This window comes from Vicia villosa, linkage group LG2 (assembly GCF_029867415.1).
Source record: "Vicia villosa cultivar HV-30 ecotype Madison, WI linkage group LG2, Vvil1.0, whole genome shotgun sequence".
Lineage (NCBI taxonomy): Eukaryota > Viridiplantae > Streptophyta > Magnoliopsida > Fabales > Fabaceae > Vicia > Vicia villosa.
The window spans coordinates 218,014,486-218,033,604 of NC_081181.1; the positions used below are offsets into that span (position 1 = coordinate 218,014,486).

Consider the following 19,119-nt stretch of genomic DNA (forward strand, 5'->3'; position numbering starts at 1 on the left):
CTGATTTTCCTCTTTAATTGCGGGGTAGATTTGGGGTGTTACATCCACGACCCCCTAGAAAATAGGCAGTCAACAATTTCCCTCTGCCAAGAGGGAGCGGTTACCACTTCTTAGGGGTTCTAAGCCCCTAAGCCTTTATAAATATCTCAACCTTAAGATTAAGGGGGACATATCGTAAATATACATGATACACCTCTAAAAGCCACAAAATTTATCCCTTCACGTGAGCTTACTCTCTCATTATCATAAACACCACCAAACAGAATCTCTCGCTGCCACGGGCAAATCCTAAACCACCCGAAAAACACTAAGGCCTCTAGTATTAAAGTTACTTTTAAGATATTCAAACATGTATGTTATTCATACACCATATTCTACACTTACACCCAGTTCATTGTTCATAAATACCGTGAACAATGACATAAAACGTGAGTAGTGACATGAATAGTAACGTGAACAATGGTCGTGAATAGTAATATGAACAGTGCATGAATAGTGGTAATAGAAAATTGGTTAATTGAGTGTAAAAAGTTGGTTAATATAGTTTATTGTTTGGTTAATAACGGCCCAGATATTAAAAATACTTTTTTAGTTGTAAAACAAAGTTGGTTAATGATATATATATAATATTGGTTAATAAAGTGATGAAGTTGGTTAATAAACACTCGGATATTAAAAATACTTTAGTAGTAAAACAAAGTTGGTTAATAAAGTGTAAAATGTTGGTTAATGTAGTCATGGAGTTGGTTAATGTAGTCATGAAGTTGGTTAATAAGCACTCTGATATTAAAAACAATTTTTAGTTGTAAAATAAAGTTGGTTAACAAAGTGTAGAATGTTGGTTGATGAAGTGATGAAGTTGGTTAATCACACTGTTTTTATATAAGTCTTTTTTAGTAAAAAAATTATTATTTTTTTTAATAAAAATACTGTTGACCGTATTGATGAATAGTAAATACTTTGTAGTGTATGTTTTGGATGTAAGAACAGCGTTTTCCATATTCAAACCGAAGGTTAAACTCAGATACAGTAAATCTAAGTTGGAATTGATACTGGTCATTGACATTTGGCTACATGTTTCATTCTTTTGCATGCACGCATGAGATTTTACAAACTTCTTTTGTCACTTTGTAATAAATAAATAAAATATCTATTCTGCCATTTCTTATACCAGTACTTCCTCTCTATAAATACTGCTAAACTATATTTCACATTCTCACGAATTACTCAATTCTCATCATCATCATATTATACTTATAGTGTTTCTGTTACTAAGTTGCAAGCAAAGATGTTTTCAGGCGTGACTGGTATACTGAATAGAGGCCACAAAATAAAAGGGACAGTGGTGTTGATGAGAAAGAATGTGTTGGACATAAACAACTTAACCAGTGTTGGTGGTGTTATCGGCCAAGGTTTCGACGTTATCGGTTCCACAGTCGATAACCTCACTGCTTTCTTAGGCCGTTCTGTTTCCCTTCAGTTGATCAGTGCAACAAAACCTGATGGTACAATTTCTATAACATTTGAGCTTTTGAAAATGAGTTTTGATTGTGTATTTGATTGTTTTTGTTTGTATTTTGTTAGCAAGTGGCAAAGGGAAGCTTGGAAAAGCTACTTATCTGGAAGGTATAATTACTTCATTACCAACTTTAGGAGCTGGACAATCTGCTTTCAAAATTCACTTTGAATGGGATGAAGATATGGGAATTCCTGGTGCATTTTACATCAAAAACTTTATGCAAACTGAGTTTTTTCTTGTGAGTTTGACTCTTGATGACATTCCAAATCATGGAAGTATCTACTTTGTTTGCAACTCTTGGATATATAACGCCAAACACCACAAAATCGATCGTATTTTCTTTGCGAATCAGGTATATATATGTTTTTGTTTGTATATTTGTTTTGAACTTTAAGGCTTATGAGAAAGATAATCGAAGAATTGTGTTACAGACATATCTTCCGAGTGAAACGCCGGCTCCATTAGTCTATTATAGAGAAGAAGAATTGAACAACTTAAGAGGAGACGGAACAGGAAAGCGCAAAGAATGGGAACGGATCTATGACTATGATGTCTATAACGATTTAGGAAATCCGGATTCGGGTGAAAACCATGCGCGTCCGATTCTTGGAGGGTCTGAAACCTATCCTTATCCTCGTAGGGGAAGAACCGGTCGAAAACCAACCAGAAAAGGTTTAACTTCTATTCATTGAGTATGAATAATGTTTACAAGCTTTTATCATCATACAAAATCATCTCAACTATTTTATTGCTATTAAGCAGATCCTAATAGTGAGAGTAGAAGTGATTATGTGTATCTTCCAAGAGATGAAGCTTTTGGTCACTTGAAGTCATCAGATTTTCTTACTTATGGATTGAAAGCTGTGTCTCAAAATGTGGTTCCTGCATTAGAGTCAGTGTTCTTTGATTTGAATTTCACACCGAATGAGTTTGATAGCTTCGATGAAGTTCATGGATTGTTTGAGGGTGGAATTAAGCTGCCAACAAATATACTTAGCCAGATAAGCCCGTTACCCGTGCTTAAGGAAATCTTTCGAACCGATGGTGAACAGACCCTTAAGTATCCACCACCTAAAGTAATTCAAGGTATTTCATTTTCATATCTTAAAAATACTCGTTTCTAAAATCGTCATATTAAGTTCTTGTCATGTGATAAGCGCTTATACTATAAGCTGCAAAAAAAAAACATGATCTTACCAGTCTATATTATTGGTTGAACAGTAAGTAGGTCTGGATGGATGACTGATGAAGAATTTGCAAGAGAAATGCTTGCTGGAGTAAATCCAAATGTGATATGTCGTCTTCAGGTAGATGTAGATACAATTGGCCGAATTTTGTTACAATCGCGTGTTTTTCTATTTGTTTATTGTTTCGTTATTCTTTTGAACCGGATTGTTGCAGGAGTTCCCTCCGCGAAGCAATCTAGACAGTCGAGTCTATGGTGATCACACCAGTAAAATAACCAAAGAGCACCTAGAGCCTAATTTAGAAGGACTCACAGTAGAAGAGGTACAATTTTGCTTAGTGAATTTTACTATTTTTTATACTTTGCTTAGTGAACTTTACTAATATGAGAATTGTATTTGATTATTGTAAAGGCAATTCAAAACAAGAAGTTGTTTCTTCTAGACCATCATGACTCAATTATGCCATATTTAAGGAGAATAAACTCAACTTCCACAAAGGCTTATGCTACCAGAACAATCCTTTTCTTGAACAAAAACCAAGTTTTAAAGCCACTGGCTATAGAGTTGAGTTTGCCACATCCTCAAGGAGATGAACACGGTGCTGTTAGTTATGTTTATCAACCTGCGCTAGAAGGCGTCGAAAGTTCTATTTGGTTACTGGCTAAAGCTTATGTGATTGTGAATGATTCCTGCTACCATCAACTTGTTAGCCATTGGTATATATTTTTTCGATAAATTATATAAATTATAACATTTGATATATATCGATGAATTGATTTGTGATTCTTGATGATGATAGGTTGAACACTCATGCGGTTGTTGAACCGTTTGTCATAGCGACTAACAGGCATCTGAGTTATCTTCACCCGATTTATAAACTTTTGTATCCTCACTATCGCGATACAATGAATATAAACTCTCTCGCTCGACTATCCCTCGTCAACGACGGTGGTATCATTGAGAAAACATTTTTGTGGGGAAGATATTCTATGGAAATGTCTTCTAAAGTTTACAAGAATTGGGTTTTCACCGAGCAAGCATTGCCGGCTGATCTTATAAAAAGGTAACTTTTTTACACAAACATAAGACATAAACTTAAAGAACTTTCTATGTTGATTATAATGTGAAGTTGTTATTATTTTAGAGGAATGGCTATTAAGGATCCATCTTCTCCATGTGGTGTTAAGCTTGTGATTGAGGATTATCCTTATGCTGTTGATGGATTGGAGATATGGGCTATAATAAAGACATGGGTCCAAGACTATGTCTCCTTGTACTACACCACAGATGAAAAACTTAGGCAAGATTCTGAGCTTCAAGCTTGGTGGAAAGAACTCGTGGAGGTCGGTCACGGTGACAAGAAAAACGAGCCGTGGTGGCCTAAGATGCAAACTCGTGAAGATTTAATTGAAGTTTGCAGTATTGTCATATGGACTGCTTCGGCTCTTCACGCAGCTGTTAATTTCGGGCAGTATTCCTACGGAGGTTTGATATTAAACCGTCCAACTCTTAGTAGGCGACTCATGCCTGAGAAAGGTTCAGCTGAGTTCGACGAGCTAGTCAAGAGTCCACAAAAGGCTTACTTGAAGACAATTACGCCGAAGTTTCAGACTCTTATTGATCTTTCTGTTATAGAAATATTGTCGAGGCATGCTTCCGATGAATTGTACCTTGGGGAGAGAGACAATCCAAATTGGACATCGGATCTTAGGGCATTAGAGGCTTTTAAGAAGTTTGGAAACAAGTTGGCTGAAATTGAGAAGAAACTCACTCAGAGAAACAATGATGAGAAGCTGAGAAACCGTCATGGACCGGTTGAGATGCCTTATACTTTGCTCTATCCTTCTAGTAAAGAAGGACTAACTTTTAGAGGAATTCCTAATAGTATCTCCATCTGAAGAGATCTATATATGGTTTCCTTAGTGTTATATATTGTACCTATGAATAAAAGATGCAGAAGAAGGAGTACATAATCCTTCACCTACCTGCCTAAGTTTGCTTTTGCATTTGAGTGCTTTCATGTTGAGCTTTAATAAATGTATCTGTGTTTGTAATGAAGTGTTTTGAAATAATAAAAACAACTATGCTTGTAAAATTTTACATTGCCTTTCTACTAATACTTGAGCACTAATCTATGGATGCTTGACACGAGTAACGGATCATATATGTTTCACTTTGGATCGGTTCACTTCTAGTTCTCGCACGCAAACTTGCACATAGACTTATCCTTGATAGAGTTATATTCATTCCATTATTCAAGTTTTGATCTGATATCAGTTTCTAAATTAGCATCAGAGTTGAACTGCTCTTTGACAACTTGAAGATTACTAGTTTGGCTAGTGTTTCTCAAGGAAATTAAGCTTTCACATATTAGATTGCAATTGAAATAAACTTGCATATATTTGTTCTATCACTATTATTTAACAGAAATGAAGGTTCTTTGGGAAGAACTAGAGAATATTAGATCACTGCATCATAGCAACTGTTGAACTTGTAATGCTCATGAATTCGTGAGATTTGCACCTGTTGTATTTCGGTTCAAGGTCGAGGTAGGGGACTTCATCCTAAACACGGAGGTCGTGGCAACGGTAAGATTTGCATAGTAACTGGTGTTCATTCTTTGGAACATGAGATTAGGCCACTTATCTCATGATAGAATGCACACTCTAAATACCCTTGTGACTTTGCCATTTGTCCAGAACAAAGAAAGTCTCATTTCCTGTTATAACTTCTAATGCAAGTAACGCATTTGATTCGCTGCACGCTGCTTTCTCACATTTATTGATGATTGTAGACAGTTTAGTTGGATTGTTATGCTGAAAAATAATTCTGAAGATCGGTTGCATGTTAAGAACTTCGTTACGTTGGTGCAGTCTGCTTCACTTTGTGTTCTGATAACAATTTAGTAAAAATAAGGAATAAAAATGTATTGAAAATTTTACGATACGATAGACAGATAGAGTTAAGCACACAAACTAACAGTGCTCTTATTATTTGCAAACTGAAACAAGTTTGAAATTACATATATTGAAACATACACTTGATAACTTTAACATCGATGAGATGCAGAATTTGTTATTTGGAGCATCTCTTTATTGAAACATGCACACTAACATACAGTAAAATAAACCACCGGTTTTCTTAGATAGAGATACTATTGGGAATTCCTCTGAAGGTTAAACCTCCCTCACTGCTGGGATGAAGCAAAGTGTATGGCAATTGAACTGGCCCGGTCCGATGGTACAGGCTCGGATCATTGTTCTTATTCGTAAGTTTGGCCTCAATTTCCGCCAATTTATTTCCGAACTTTTGAAATGCTTGTAAAGCTTTAGCATCAGATGTCCAGTGTGGATTTTCCCTTTGTCCGAGATAGACTTCATCAGAAGCGTGTCTTGACAATATTTCTATCACTGAAAGATCAATAAGAGTCTGAAACTTCGGCGTGATTGTTCTCAAGTAAGCCTTTTGAGGACTCTTCACCATTTCATCGTATTCCGCTGTTCCTTCCTCAGGAAGCAATCTTCTACTCAGAGTTGGACGGTTTAGAATAAGACCTCCGTAAGGATATTGTCCAAAATTAACAGCTGCGTGGAGAGCAGAAGCTGTCCATATGATGATAGTGCAAACTTCAACAAGCTCGTCAAACGTTTGCAACTTAGGCCACCATGGTTTATCTTTCAAATCGCCATGACCTTTCTCTACAACTTCTTTCCACCAGTTTTGAAGCTCGGAATCATTTTTGATATCATTGTCTGTTGCATAATACAACGAGACGTAATCTTGGACCCATGTTTTAATAGCCGTCCATATCTCTAATCCGTCTACAGCATAAGGGTAGTCCTCTATCAGAAGACGCAGTCCATACGGAGACGATGGATCCTTAACCGCCATATTTCTGAATCAAACAAAATGCATATACGTGTTACTATCTCCGTCCTTAAATATAGAATCCTCTAAAAAAAAGTCCGATTTTCGAACGTATGATCATTCTATTACCTCTTGATAAGATCATTCGGCAGAGCTTGATCGGTGAAAACCCAATACTTGTAAACCGCCGAAGACATTTCCACAGCATACTTTGAAGGCAAAAAGCTCTTCTCTATAATGCCATCGGCATTAATTAGAGATTCTCTTGCAAGTGCGTTGATGTTCATCGTGTCACGATAATGAGGAGCTAAAAGTTTATTAATCGGATGAACCACACTAAGCTGCCGATTTGTTGCTATAACAAACGGCTCAATTACTGCATGAGTATTCAACCTATACCATAAAAAAACATTTAGACGAAATACAGTCGAATCGACATAAGGATATTGCAATGGGAACTATCATATTTTACCAATGGCTCATGAGTTGATGATAGCAAGAATCATTAACCACCACATAAGCTTTTGCTAGAAGCCAAATAGTACTCTCAACACCTTCATCTGCAGGTAAGATAACTTTACTAACAAAACCTGATTTGTCACCATCAGGATGTGGCAAACTTAACTCAATGGCCACTGGCTTTAAAGTTCCATTTTCTTTTAGAAAAAGGATTGTTCTAGTAGCATAAGCTTTTGCAGAAGTTTCATTGATCCTTCTCAGAAATGGAATAAATGTGTCATGGTAATCTAGTATAAATAACCTCCCACTAGCAAGGGCCTGTTCCATGCAAAAATTAATCTTAATCACTTTATGCCACCAAAATCAGATTTTTCAATTAAGATTAATATGTGTTTACCTCATCTATTGTGCAACCTTCAAGGTTCAAGACATCTGCAGATATCTTACTAGTGTGATCACCGTATTCGGCGGGATCTAGATTGCTTTTCGGAGGAAACTCCTACAATTAGAATGGCAATTATTTAATGAGAATACCGAAAATTTCTCGAAGACCTTGGAAAAAAATTGAACTTACTTGAAGACCGCGGATCATGCAAGGATTTACGCCAGCGAGCATTTCTCTTGCGAATTCTTCATCGGTCATCCATGCAGACTTACTCACTGCGAAAAACAAGAAAGAAAATCATAGTCGAATGGAATTACTCAAAGCGTAGTATAGTTTACGTTATAATATGTATTTGTCGCACCTCGAATGACATGAGGTGGTATAAACTTGAGGACTTGTTCGCCATCGGTACGAAAGATTTCTTTGATCACGGGTAAAGGACTAATGGTGCTAATTACATCTAGAGGAAGCTTAATTCCACCTTCAAAGAGGTCGCGCACGTCTTGAAAACTATCAAACTCGTTAGGCGTAAAATTCAAATCAAACGCAGATTCAAATGCAGGTATTACACATTCGGATACAGATTTTATTCCATATGCAAGAAAGTCAGAAGACTTCAAGTGACCGAAATTTTCATCTCTTGGAACATATATTTCTGTAGCAGGTTTCTCGCTATTCGGATCTGTTCAAAATAACACAATATAGCTTAAGATTAGTTTATATCATCTTCTATCATTATTTGTAACATAATCTTGTATCTAACCTTTCCTCGTTGGATATCGACCGGTCCTTCCCCTACGAGGATAGGGACGTGTGCTAGACCCTCCAAGTATAGGTCGAGCAAGATTTTCGCCATGATCTGGATTGCCTAAATCGTTATAGACATCATAATCGTAGATTCTTTCATGTAACTTGCGCTCTCCTGTTCCATCTCCTCTTAGAATTTGCAATTCTTCTTCTCTATACTTGACAAGTGGAGACGGAGTTTCACTCGGAAGATACGACTGCGTCATAACAATCAACAAAATCATAACGATTCATCGTGATTCTGACAAACCTACATACCGTGATACAAAACATGCACTTAACATATAGATGTAAGTAAAGTACCTTGTTGGCGAAGAAAATGCGAGGACTTTTGTAAAGTTTTGAGTTGTAAATCCAAGAGTTGCATACAAAGCGAATAGTTCCATGATTTGGAACATCTTCTAGAGTTAGACTCTTGAGGAAAAACTCAACTTGCATATAGTTTTTGATGTAAAATGCACCTGGAATTCCCATTTCAGCATCCCATTCAAAATGAATATTGAATGCAGATTCACCAGCTCCCAAGGTTGGTAATGAAGCTATAATACCTTCCAGAAATGTATCCTTTCCAACTTTTCCTTTTCCATTTCCTACATACATATCATCAAACTCATTCATTTAGTAAACATACTATGATCAGTCCGTCTTTAAAGACGTGCAAGACAGAATATCGCATATGTCACAGTTAAAACATAGTTAAATATGACCTATAAAATATGTGTCACTGGTTAAACTGGGACTAACCTACACAGAACTTTCAAAAACTTGAGACGGCTCTGGTCATGATACATGACTAGATATAGAAGTAAGAAGAAATGAATGAACTAACCATCAGGCTTGGTGGCACTGATAAGCTGGAGGGAGACACTGCGGCCTAAGAAGGCAGTAAGGCCATCAACAGTTGAACCAATGATATTGATGCCGGAGTCTATGACTCCATGGATGTTTCCACCACCAATACTCACAATTGTGTTGAAGTCTAACACATTCTTGCGCATCAACACCACTGTCCCTCTTATCTTGTGGCCCTTGTTTAGAAGTCCTGTCACATTTGGAAACATCTTTGCAACTTAAGGTGTAAAACTCAGTGACTCTTGCACTGAACTAAGCAAGCTATGATGTTTATATAGATTCAATGTATAAATAATATATTCCTTTATTTTATTGTATATTAAGAATTTGTTGGGTAGAAATGACATAAAAATATACATTTTATCTTTAAGTTTTTAATTTTTTGAAGTTTTGTATAGGCCTATCAGAATTCAACCATGACAAAATAATTAAAAATCTTTATTAATCATGTTTATAATTAATATATTTTTATATTATTTGTCTTTAACACTTTGATTTTTTAGCACAAGATAATGTAATATTTATGTGACAATTTTGATTATATATATTATCCTCATTTGTTTTCGGATAAGATTTTATAAAACCCTTTTTAATTACGGTTTAATGGTGACAAATTTTGGATCGGGTGCAAAGGCAATGTATACAACTTAAATTAATGATAACTTTTTGTTTAAAATAATAAGTGTGAGTTGGTGTGAAAAAGTCTTGATAAAAAAAGTGGAAACTTAAGCGTTTATAAGTGGAAAAATTCACACACTTATTACTTTAAAGTTTTATGTGAATATGTGGTATGTCGCTCACAAATATGTTGTTAAAAAAAATTCAACGTAGATGTTTCCCTACCCACATGGTGGGGTGGTAAGAGGTGTTTCTTTGTGTCTCTAAAAAAGATGTGTTACTAAAAAAAAAATTTAAATATAAAAATACTCTTCGGTGTTGATTCCGAACAGCCCTAACAACTGTCGCCGCCTCATATTTTTCTAATAATAGAAAACACATATTCTTGTAATTCAAAGCGCAAGGTGTGAAATAAACAAAATGCATAGATGATGAGTAACAAAAATAATTGAAGTGCATTTAATGTTAATTTGACACCAATCACAAGTGTCACTAGGATGCATGTAAGAATAACACGTCTAAGATGCAGCCAATATAGTAATAAATCTATCATTTTTTTTGTTATTGTTTATTTTAGTGAGAAGCACGATAAAATCAACAAAGAAAAAAAATAAAATGGTAAAAAGATCTCAAATCAATATTATATTACTTAGAATCATAGTATTAGTAAATGGACAATAAACTAGGCCACTATTTTTTTAGATGACAAATTGGTTAAAATTATAAATGATTAAAAAAAAAAAGAGAATTTCTGCTGAAAATTCAAAAATATTTCTGCTTCAGAGATGCATCTTTGAAATATTTTTTTCTTCAGATTTTTTCAGAATTATTTCCGAAAACACTCATTTTATAGTGTTTTCGGAGATGCATCTCCGAAAGCACTGAAAATTCAAAATTAACGTTGGATTTTAACTGTCAAGTATTTTTTCGGAGATGCATTTTCGAAAAAATCTGTTCATATACAATTTTCCCTCCTTCACTATTCCATCATTTTCATCATAGACCCTCTCCAAAACCTCCATCATTCTCAATCAATTTTTCGTCTCAAAATCAAGTTTCAAACGGTTGATCATATTAAAGGGAGCATAGAAAGCTACAATTTGATGTAAACATCATTCATTTTATCTCCTATTCCATTATATTGTTGCTGATTTATGAGACTGAAAATTGCATCAGTTCGGAAGTATATTTCCGAAATAAATCATCTAACAATTTTCGGAAATGTACTTCCGAAATAAGTGTGGGTGTCCGTTTAAGTTGTGCGTGACTCGTAGGATTGATGATTTGTGGCGTTTTAGCATCATATGTGGAGTTCATAGTCATGCCTTGGAAACCAAGCTACACGGGCATCCAATTGCGTGTCGGTTGTCCCGCGAAGAGAAGAATGTTATTTCCGACTTATCGACAATCAAAGTGGCGCCGAGAAACATACTTGCCGATTTGAAGCGAAAAAACCCGGATAGTATTTCAAATATCAAGCAAGTATACAATGAATGGCACAATCTTAAAGTCTTGAAAATGGGCACGAGGTCGGAAATGCAACAACTTTTGAAACTTTTGGGCGATAACCAATACGTTTCAAGCTTCCGAACGTGTAAGGACAAAGTTACGGTGCGTGACATATTTTGGACTCATCCCGAAAGTATCAAGTTGTTCAACACATTTCCAACCGTTCTAGTAATGGATTCGACGTACAAGACCAACAAGTATAGGCTTCCGCTTCTAGAAATTCTCGGTGTGACCTCGACGGACAAGACATTTTCGGTTGGATTTGCTTTTTTGGAATGTGAGAAAGAAGATAACTTTACACGGGCTTTGGGAATATGTAAGTCTTTGTTGGTTGATCAAAAGACTATGCCAAGTGTCATTGTTACCGACCGAGATAATGCTTTGATGAATGCGGTTGATACCGTCTTCCCGACATCGACCGCGTTACTTTGTCGGTATCACATAACGTGCAACGTGAGAAGTAAGCTCAAACTCGCGGTTGACACGAAAGAAAGAAAGGATGACAATGGTAACATCATCAAAGCCGGTGTTGTGGTGGACAAGATTATGGCAGCATGGAGGGAGATTTTAGATGCACATTCCGAAGAGTTGTATACCAAGAAAGTGGTACAATTCCGGACTTTGTGTGTTTCTTTGAACAATTTTTGTCATTACGTCAAAAGTACCATCCTTGAAAAAGTAAAAGAAAAAGTTGTTTGTGCTTGGACGGATCGAGTGAGACATCTTGGTTGCACTACAACTAACCGAGTTGAATCCGCACATGCAGCGTTGAAGAGATGGTTGGGTGATAGCAAGGGATATTAGTGTACGGGATGGGACACCGTGAACCAAATGCTCTAAAATCAACATAATGAAATTCAAACATCGTTTGGTCGGAGCAAAACGATTATGGAACACCGGTTTAAGGGGAAAAATCTACACTCGCAATTGATTTACAACATATCCCGTGCGGGATTGAATTTTATTTTTCTTGAGGCGAAGCGGGCGGAGACAACGGGTCCGGATAGTGCAAAATGCGGGTGCACAATTATAAAAACCTACGGGCTTCCATGTGTTTGTATACTTTCTAAAAAGATGAAGTTGAATTCACCGATACGCATGGATGAAGTAATTGACCATTGGAAAAAGCTCAGTTTTGATGATTTCAAGGCGCCGAAAGAGGGTGAATCCAAAATTACCATCTCCGACGAGTTGGAAGAGATAATGGATAGGTTTGCTAAAGCGGATGACACCATGAAAATGCACATAAAAGAACAATTGCGAAAAATTGCATTTTCGGAGACCACCGATTTGAAACCTCCATCTCAACCGGTTAAAACCAAAGGTACGCCTAAAAAGCCGAAAAGTACCCAAGAAGACACATCAACCAAACGAGATCCTTCCTACTTTGAACATATTGATGCATTGATACCGAATTCACCAACACCAAAGTCCAAGTGTAGTGCTAACAAAGGAGCCCGTATTTCGAAGCCGCCGCGCACACCTCCGATAAAAAACCCTTCAATGATCTACATTGATGAAATGCCGCTTTTTATGCACAAATATATTGATAACATAGTTGATGTTGGCACCGACGGTAATTGTGGGTATCGAGTCGTTGCCGGTTTGCTTGGAAGAGGAGAAGAAAATCACACTCTTATTCGACGGGCACTTATTTCGGAGTTGACTTCGAATAGGGACATCTACGGCCGACTTTATTAAAATCAAGAAAACTTTGATAAAGTTTATGATTCCCTTGTTCCATCACTAAGCGGTCACGCACCGGTTTCAAAGTGGATGTCATTCCCCGAGATGGTCATCTTATAACAAGTGCGTATGATCGAGTGTGTGTCGATTTGACGAGATTTGGATTTTCGGAGATATTTTTTCCGCTTCATAGTCACCCACCTTTGGACGCGTCTAGCTGCATCATCTGTATCGGGTATCTAAGATTGCGCCACTGTGTGCAAGTTTTTTAGAAACCGGGGTGTCCTATACCGGCTACTTCTTGTTAGTGGACGACACATCATACAAATGAGGCGGATACTTGGCCGGATCCTTTTGTTGAAAGAATGACGGAGATTGAAGAAATGATGAAGCAAGAGCGTGAGGAAAATAGAGAGCGGTTGAAGAACTTACCGATTTTAGATTTAAGTGCCACTGATTGGTTCGGTAAATTTTAGTTTTTACCGGATCCTTTTTGTTTGTAATGACCGGGTGTGTGTCATTTTTTTGTATGTATTGTCGTTTAGAATGTAAAATCAAACCGATTCAATACATATATAATATACCTATATTTAATGTTGTCATTGTTTATGTTATGCTTATGCTTGGTTGAATATGTGGTTAATTGTCAAAACAGACTGCACAGCCCAAAACTCAAATTTCAGGTCTGTTTCTGTTAAATTCAGAAGTATATTTCCGAAATTTGAAAGTTTTTGGGATGTTTTCGGATGTGCACTTCCGAAACATCCACTGAAATCAAGATAAGGTTTGTTGGGTCATTATTACTCCAATAAGTCTATAAATACTACACCAATTCTTTTCATCAACATCAAGCCACAAAACACCAATGACACAAACCTACCCCCCCCCCCCTTGCGTTTGTCTACTTCAGCAATGGCTACCCGATGTCGTTCCAATTTCTCTTCTCACGCGACACGCTGTTTGCGGAAATGATAACGCCGCTCAACACTCTCTTGCAATACCCGGAAAATCGGAAGGTTGTCAAGCTTGAGTATCGCTCGTCTTCGCATAACGACGAGGGAGACATTCAGTTCACCCCATTTGAAGTCAAGAACGATGAAGATTTAGCGGTTTTGTGGACAACTTTCGACCGATTTTCTTCGATGGGTCCGATCGAGTTGGATGCAAAAATTCAAAGATCGGGAGCCGACGTTATCAAAATGTTGACTCATCCTCACCTACCCATGTTTAACAAAATGTAACTTTAGTTTTATGTTATGTGATGTTTGTAATTTCCATGCTTTATAATAAATCGAAGCGTTGTTGTTTGTTTTATGATTTCTATATCATACAAGATTTCGGAAGTACATATCCGAATTCTTCCAAGGGGGGTGAATTCGGAGATGCATCTCCGAATTCACCTTTTTTCTGGAAATTAACTTTATTTCAGAAGTACATCTCCGAAATCACATTTTTTTCAAAAAAGAAAGGTGTTTTCGGAAGTGTCTATCTGAAACCACCTTTTTTTTCATAAAAAGGTGACTTCGGAGATGCATTTTCAAAATATAGGGGCAATTTGGGAATTTCTCCGTGGGTGACCAAGAAGGATGGGGGGTCTATAAAGAAATTTCCTTTAAAAAAATTGACTATATTACAAGAACATGTAGTCAAATCGAATTTAAGTTGAATCTATTACTCTGTTGTAAGGTCGTCACCTACCATTTATATATAAGCCTGATAGTGTTAGTATAAGTATGTTAAAATTTTTGCATCAACTAAAATATAATTTAAATATACTAGTACTTGAACCCGTGCGATGCACATGAAATTTGTTTCAATGAGTAATTAAAAATTGAAACATACTCTATATTAAATAATAAAAAATATATCGTGATAGATAGCAATGAATAATGAAATGAACTAATACATCGTCATAGATATCAACGTGTGTGTACAATTTGTCTATCCCAAATTCTAAAAGATTTCTTTGTAAACTATATTATAAGTTTTGCTGAAGACATGTTTATTATCATCGCATATAAGCCTCTTCAATCCAGCACATGAAATAACACGTGAAACAACAACGTATAATTGCTCATGTGAAAAGACATGTTTTGGAAGATATATTCCAACATTTTGAGAGATTACCCCTTGAGTCTTATTGATAGTCACCACTAAAATGACAAATAAAAAATTGTTTACGTTGAAATGTGAATGAAATTTTAAGGTTAAATAAAAGACAATGTTGGGATAAAAATCATTTGTCCAAAAGTATTTTGTAATATCTCATTTCCTCAAACACATAATTTTCGATGTGGGTAATTTTAAGTCAAGTATCACTACATATTATTGCTCAACATTAGTGGAAAATCAATTTTGAGTTTTAACTCATGATTTGATAGTCACAAAATGGTGTTACAAAATTTAGGATATGGATTCATTATAAATATTATTATTTTCATCTTGTGAACAAAAATTGTCAACACTTAAGTATGTCTTTTCTTTACTCGGAATTAGCGACATAACATAATTTTTTAATATATCAACAATATCATTTGTAGGTGCTAACTTGCCCTATTTTGAATAAACGCTGGATCATTTATTTTCTCTCTAAAATTGATGGATATGTGGTATCAACAATTGAAGCAATATGATCACCTGAATCCTCGATCAAAAGGTCATATGGTATTTTATCCAATTTTTTCATCGCCATCTTTTGAAATTCAATTTTAAAATTCTTTCAATTCATTGACATAAGAACACGAAGATGTAGGTTTGAGACTCTTACTCTTTTTGTCAAAGTTAAAAGCTAACAAAATTGCCGAAACACAAAGGTAGAGTGAACTGATGCTACAATGTACAATATTTAGTCTTGTAGCATTTAGAACGAAAGGAAGAATTTCCCCGAAATCACTCTCTAAGATGACAATTTTCCTCCAAAAGAAAGATTCAAATTTCTCGAAAGAAATAAATATGTTTAAAGACCCTCTAAAGTATTTTAACTTCTCGTCTCTCTAAAAAATTTCGTTAAAGAATCCTCCCTCTAAAATTAGAAATGTTAACTTTTGGTCCTTTTTCAATTTAGCGACGGTTTTTACAATTTAATGACTGAATTAGCAGAAAAAGAGTATTTATTAAGTAAGAGATAAATAATAATAATAATAATAATAATAATAATAATAATAATAATAATAATAATAATAATAACACTAATAATAATAGTAATAAATTAGTAAACGAATATCTTTTAAAATTAATTGATTTAATAAATAAATATAAAAAATATAATTAGTGGGATAAACAATAATGATTATTTAAAATTACAAAAAAATAATGGAACAAAAATAAGTAATTATTATGATAACTAATAATAAATAAATATATGAAAATACAAAATTACCCTCAATTTTGACACCAAAATTACTTAAGAGACTTAATAACTTTATTTAATAAGATATTTATAAAGGATAATCGTTTAATTGCTATGTACAGTGTAAATAGTTTTCCACCATTACTATATCATGACCATTAAATTATATGATTTTTTAAAAAGTTAAAATAAAAGTCAAACATTACTAACTTATCAACAGTTGTGATTAACTGACAGTGTAAAACTTCTTTTCACTGTCAGTGCATTCCAAGTAAATTCTAATTCTTATTACAAATCGACTTGTATGAATGATTTATATTCAATTCAAATTCAAAAAAATGTTTAATCGTTATAAGGTGGAAATATACTATAAAACTAAGGGTAATGCTAAGGGCACATGTTAAGAGCTAAATGTGAAAACTTTTTTTAAAAAAAAAATTGTGCATTGTTTTTATTAAAAATTAATAATTAATGTGTTTATTAGGTCTATATTTAGTTTTCTTAACATGTGTTCTTGGAATACATGTTAGCTTTAACATATTTTAATCTTTTGTATCATGTTTTTCACTAGTGGGCCTTTATATTGTAAATGGATCATATCATGTTTTTCACTAGTTAGCTTTAACATATTTTAATCTTTTGTATCATTTTAATCTTTAGTGACTAGAGAAAGAGAGAATAAGAAAGTAAGAATTGATATTATTGAACTGTATAAAATTATTTTATAATATATTTATTTATATACAACTAACTTATACACTAAATAATTAATAAACCCAAATTAATTTAAACTTAAACTTAAACTTAAATTATTTAACTTGAATAATATCACAACAATTTATAGGACACGAATAATCTAACAATAGGATTAATACATACATGTTTATATTTAGAAGATAAACAATAAAAATGTTGTATATGTCTGGAATAAACACATTCTTGACTTGTTAAAAGTTATGATAATTTGACTAAATTGTTTTATTTCAAATATCTCTATGAAATAGTTGGAGATTCATATATCCCGCATATATTTCTAATCTCCTTTGAAGACTCAATTTAGTGCAATGTGAAAGAGAAATTAGAATATATACCACACATTAAAAAATTCTTAGAAGAAAAACGATAGGTTCTTGATCAAAAACAAATTGTAAAAGGGAAGGGGTGTGATGATTTGTTGATCTAATATGAATCAATGTTGTTACATCAAAGTTGCATGTTCTCAAATTGGGAGTTTGCATCTCATGATAAGCGGTCTTGCAACTAAACGATTATGCAGGTCTATTTTATGTATGAACATGTGATAATGAATGTTCAATGACAATCTCATACAATACTCATTAAATATTTGAGATTAAATAGGCTAGCAATCTCGCAACGCCTACTTGCGAGGTGACAACAAACAAACATTTGACCATATAGTTAATGCATCAATTAAAACCTAAATTATCTGAATGATTCACTTGATGGTTATATTGGTTCACAAATATCACCTTCTAAAAAAATGAGAGATTCATTTTCAATTTTTAATAGTAATGGTCTAATAATTATCAACTTCTCTTGAGAATAATAACTGCACGAGAACTTATTAGATTAAATAATATCTTGACTCTTCATTATCGAAATGACTAAGTCAGACATGACAATTACAAATCTATTATATAATATATTAAAACACAATCACACAATAATTGGATGACATTTAATCATCTATTTTGCCACATCATTAAAATATGAGGTGTCATGATGAAGACTAATTCATCCATTTTTTATTAATACTATTGAAATATAACTCTCAATCAACATCAAAAAACTAATGTGAATTCCTTTATCATAACATTGACATTATTTTATCAATATATCTCTGAGTAATGTTATTCTCTTCCATAATCTTACATTTTATTTGTCAAAAATTAAATTAAATTCATAATACTATTAATATAGTAACACAAAAGATTTAATTTCAATTTTAAAAGTTCTTTGACATTGTAATATATACATAAACCTCTCATTGAAAATTATTATTCTATATTTATTTATTTATTTCACAATTTCATATACTAGTTCAAATTCAAATATTATAATATTAAATAACACAAATACAAAAGAAAATCCCTCTAGTGTCCCTGCAAAGTAAACATCTAATTTATTATTATTTGTAAGTTTCTGACTTACAAACTTCATATCAGTTATAAAATTAATTAAATAAACTAAACTCATACTTAGCTCCCTTTAATTTTCTTACTAAATTAATTTTCAATTTCATTCACAAAAGTTTTAAACATATCAAGAGTTTCACTTTTATTCTTCATTAGATATACAAGAATATAACCACAACAATCATCAATAAAAGTGATAAAATGAGGTTTATTATTTCTAATTAAAGTTTTATCAAATTCACATATATCATAATGTATTATATCAAAAAGTTCAAATTCTCTTATTACTGATTTATGTGAAGTCTTAATTATTTACGTTGAATACAAAATTCACATTTTTCTAAGTCATTGACATTTAACTTTGAAATTAAGCTTGAACTACTTAAATTAGAAATATTGTATTTATTAATATGACAAAGTCTAAATGACAAAATCTAACATGCCAAACAATAAAATCACACAGTAAACAGAAAGAGACATTTCATACATTTTAACATTCAACTTAAACATATATCATTAGTGGTGTACCATTTCTTAACAAAAATAGTATTCTTAGTCATAGTATACAAATTTGTCCCGATAGGGTGACTAAACTCTTTCTTATTTAGAAGAAATCTAATCATGTCATCCATCAAAATCAAAGTTCTTTTAGAGGTTAACTTCAGCTCCATATCTTCAATACTAGTAACATTAGTGACGTTGACGTCTCCCAACAACATTATCTC

General features: G+C 33.9%; 2 protein-coding genes across 2 annotated transcripts; one reads left to right on the forward strand and one right to left on the reverse strand.

The window, feature by feature from the left end:
* Positions 1 to 1,225: 1,225 nt before the first annotated feature.
* On the forward strand, positions 1,226 to 4,801 carry LOC131653921 (seed linoleate 9S-lipoxygenase-3-like). The gene is made up of 9 exons (XM_058924266.1): positions 1,226 to 1,505; positions 1,585 to 1,871; positions 1,951 to 2,191; positions 2,282 to 2,605; positions 2,741 to 2,826; positions 2,921 to 3,028; positions 3,118 to 3,422; positions 3,506 to 3,769; positions 3,851 to 4,801. The coding sequence occupies exons 1-9, from the start codon at positions 1,289 to 1,291 to the stop codon at positions 4,602 to 4,604; spliced, it is 2,586 nt and encodes an 861-aa protein (XP_058780249.1). The 5' UTR covers positions 1,226 to 1,288; the 3' UTR covers positions 4,605 to 4,801.
* Positions 4,802 to 5,663: 862 nt separating this feature from the next.
* LOC131653922 (seed linoleate 9S-lipoxygenase-2-like) lies at positions 5,664 to 9,330 on the reverse strand. The gene is made up of 9 exons (XM_058924267.1): positions 9,054 to 9,330; positions 8,528 to 8,814; positions 8,181 to 8,421; positions 7,779 to 8,099; positions 7,607 to 7,692; positions 7,430 to 7,531; positions 7,046 to 7,350; positions 6,703 to 6,966; positions 5,664 to 6,601 (listed from the first exon to the last, which is right to left on the reverse strand). The coding sequence occupies exons 1-9, from the start codon at positions 9,283 to 9,285 to the stop codon at positions 5,848 to 5,850; spliced, it is 2,592 nt and encodes an 863-aa protein (XP_058780250.1). The 5' UTR covers positions 9,286 to 9,330; the 3' UTR covers positions 5,664 to 5,847.
* Between the last annotated feature and the right edge of the window lie 9,789 nt (positions 9,331 to 19,119).

Excerpts from the sequence above, each read along its gene's own strand:
- LOC131653922 (XM_058924267.1), bottom strand. The coding sequence starts at position 9,285 with ATGTTTCCAAATGTGACAGGACTTCTAAACAAGGGCCACAAGATAAGA. Across the intron at positions 8,815-9,053 it reads CAGTGCCACCAAGCCTGATG|GAAATGGAAAAGGAAAAGTT; the intron begins GTTAGTTCATTC and ends ATATGTATGTAG. Across the intron at positions 8,100-8,180 it reads TCGATATCCAACGAGGAAAG|ATCCGAATAGCGAGAAACCT; the intron begins GTTAGATACAAG and ends TATTTTGAACAG.
- LOC131653921 (XM_058924266.1), top strand. The coding sequence starts at position 1,289 with ATGTTTTCAGGCGTGACTGGTATACTGAATAGAGGCCACAAAATAAAA. Across the intron at positions 1,872-1,950 it reads GTATTTTCTTTGCGAATCAG|ACATATCTTCCGAGTGAAAC; the intron begins GTATATATATGT and ends ATTGTGTTACAG. Across the intron at positions 2,606-2,740 it reads ACCACCTAAAGTAATTCAAG|TAAGTAGGTCTGGATGGATG; the intron begins GTATTTCATTTT and ends TTGGTTGAACAG.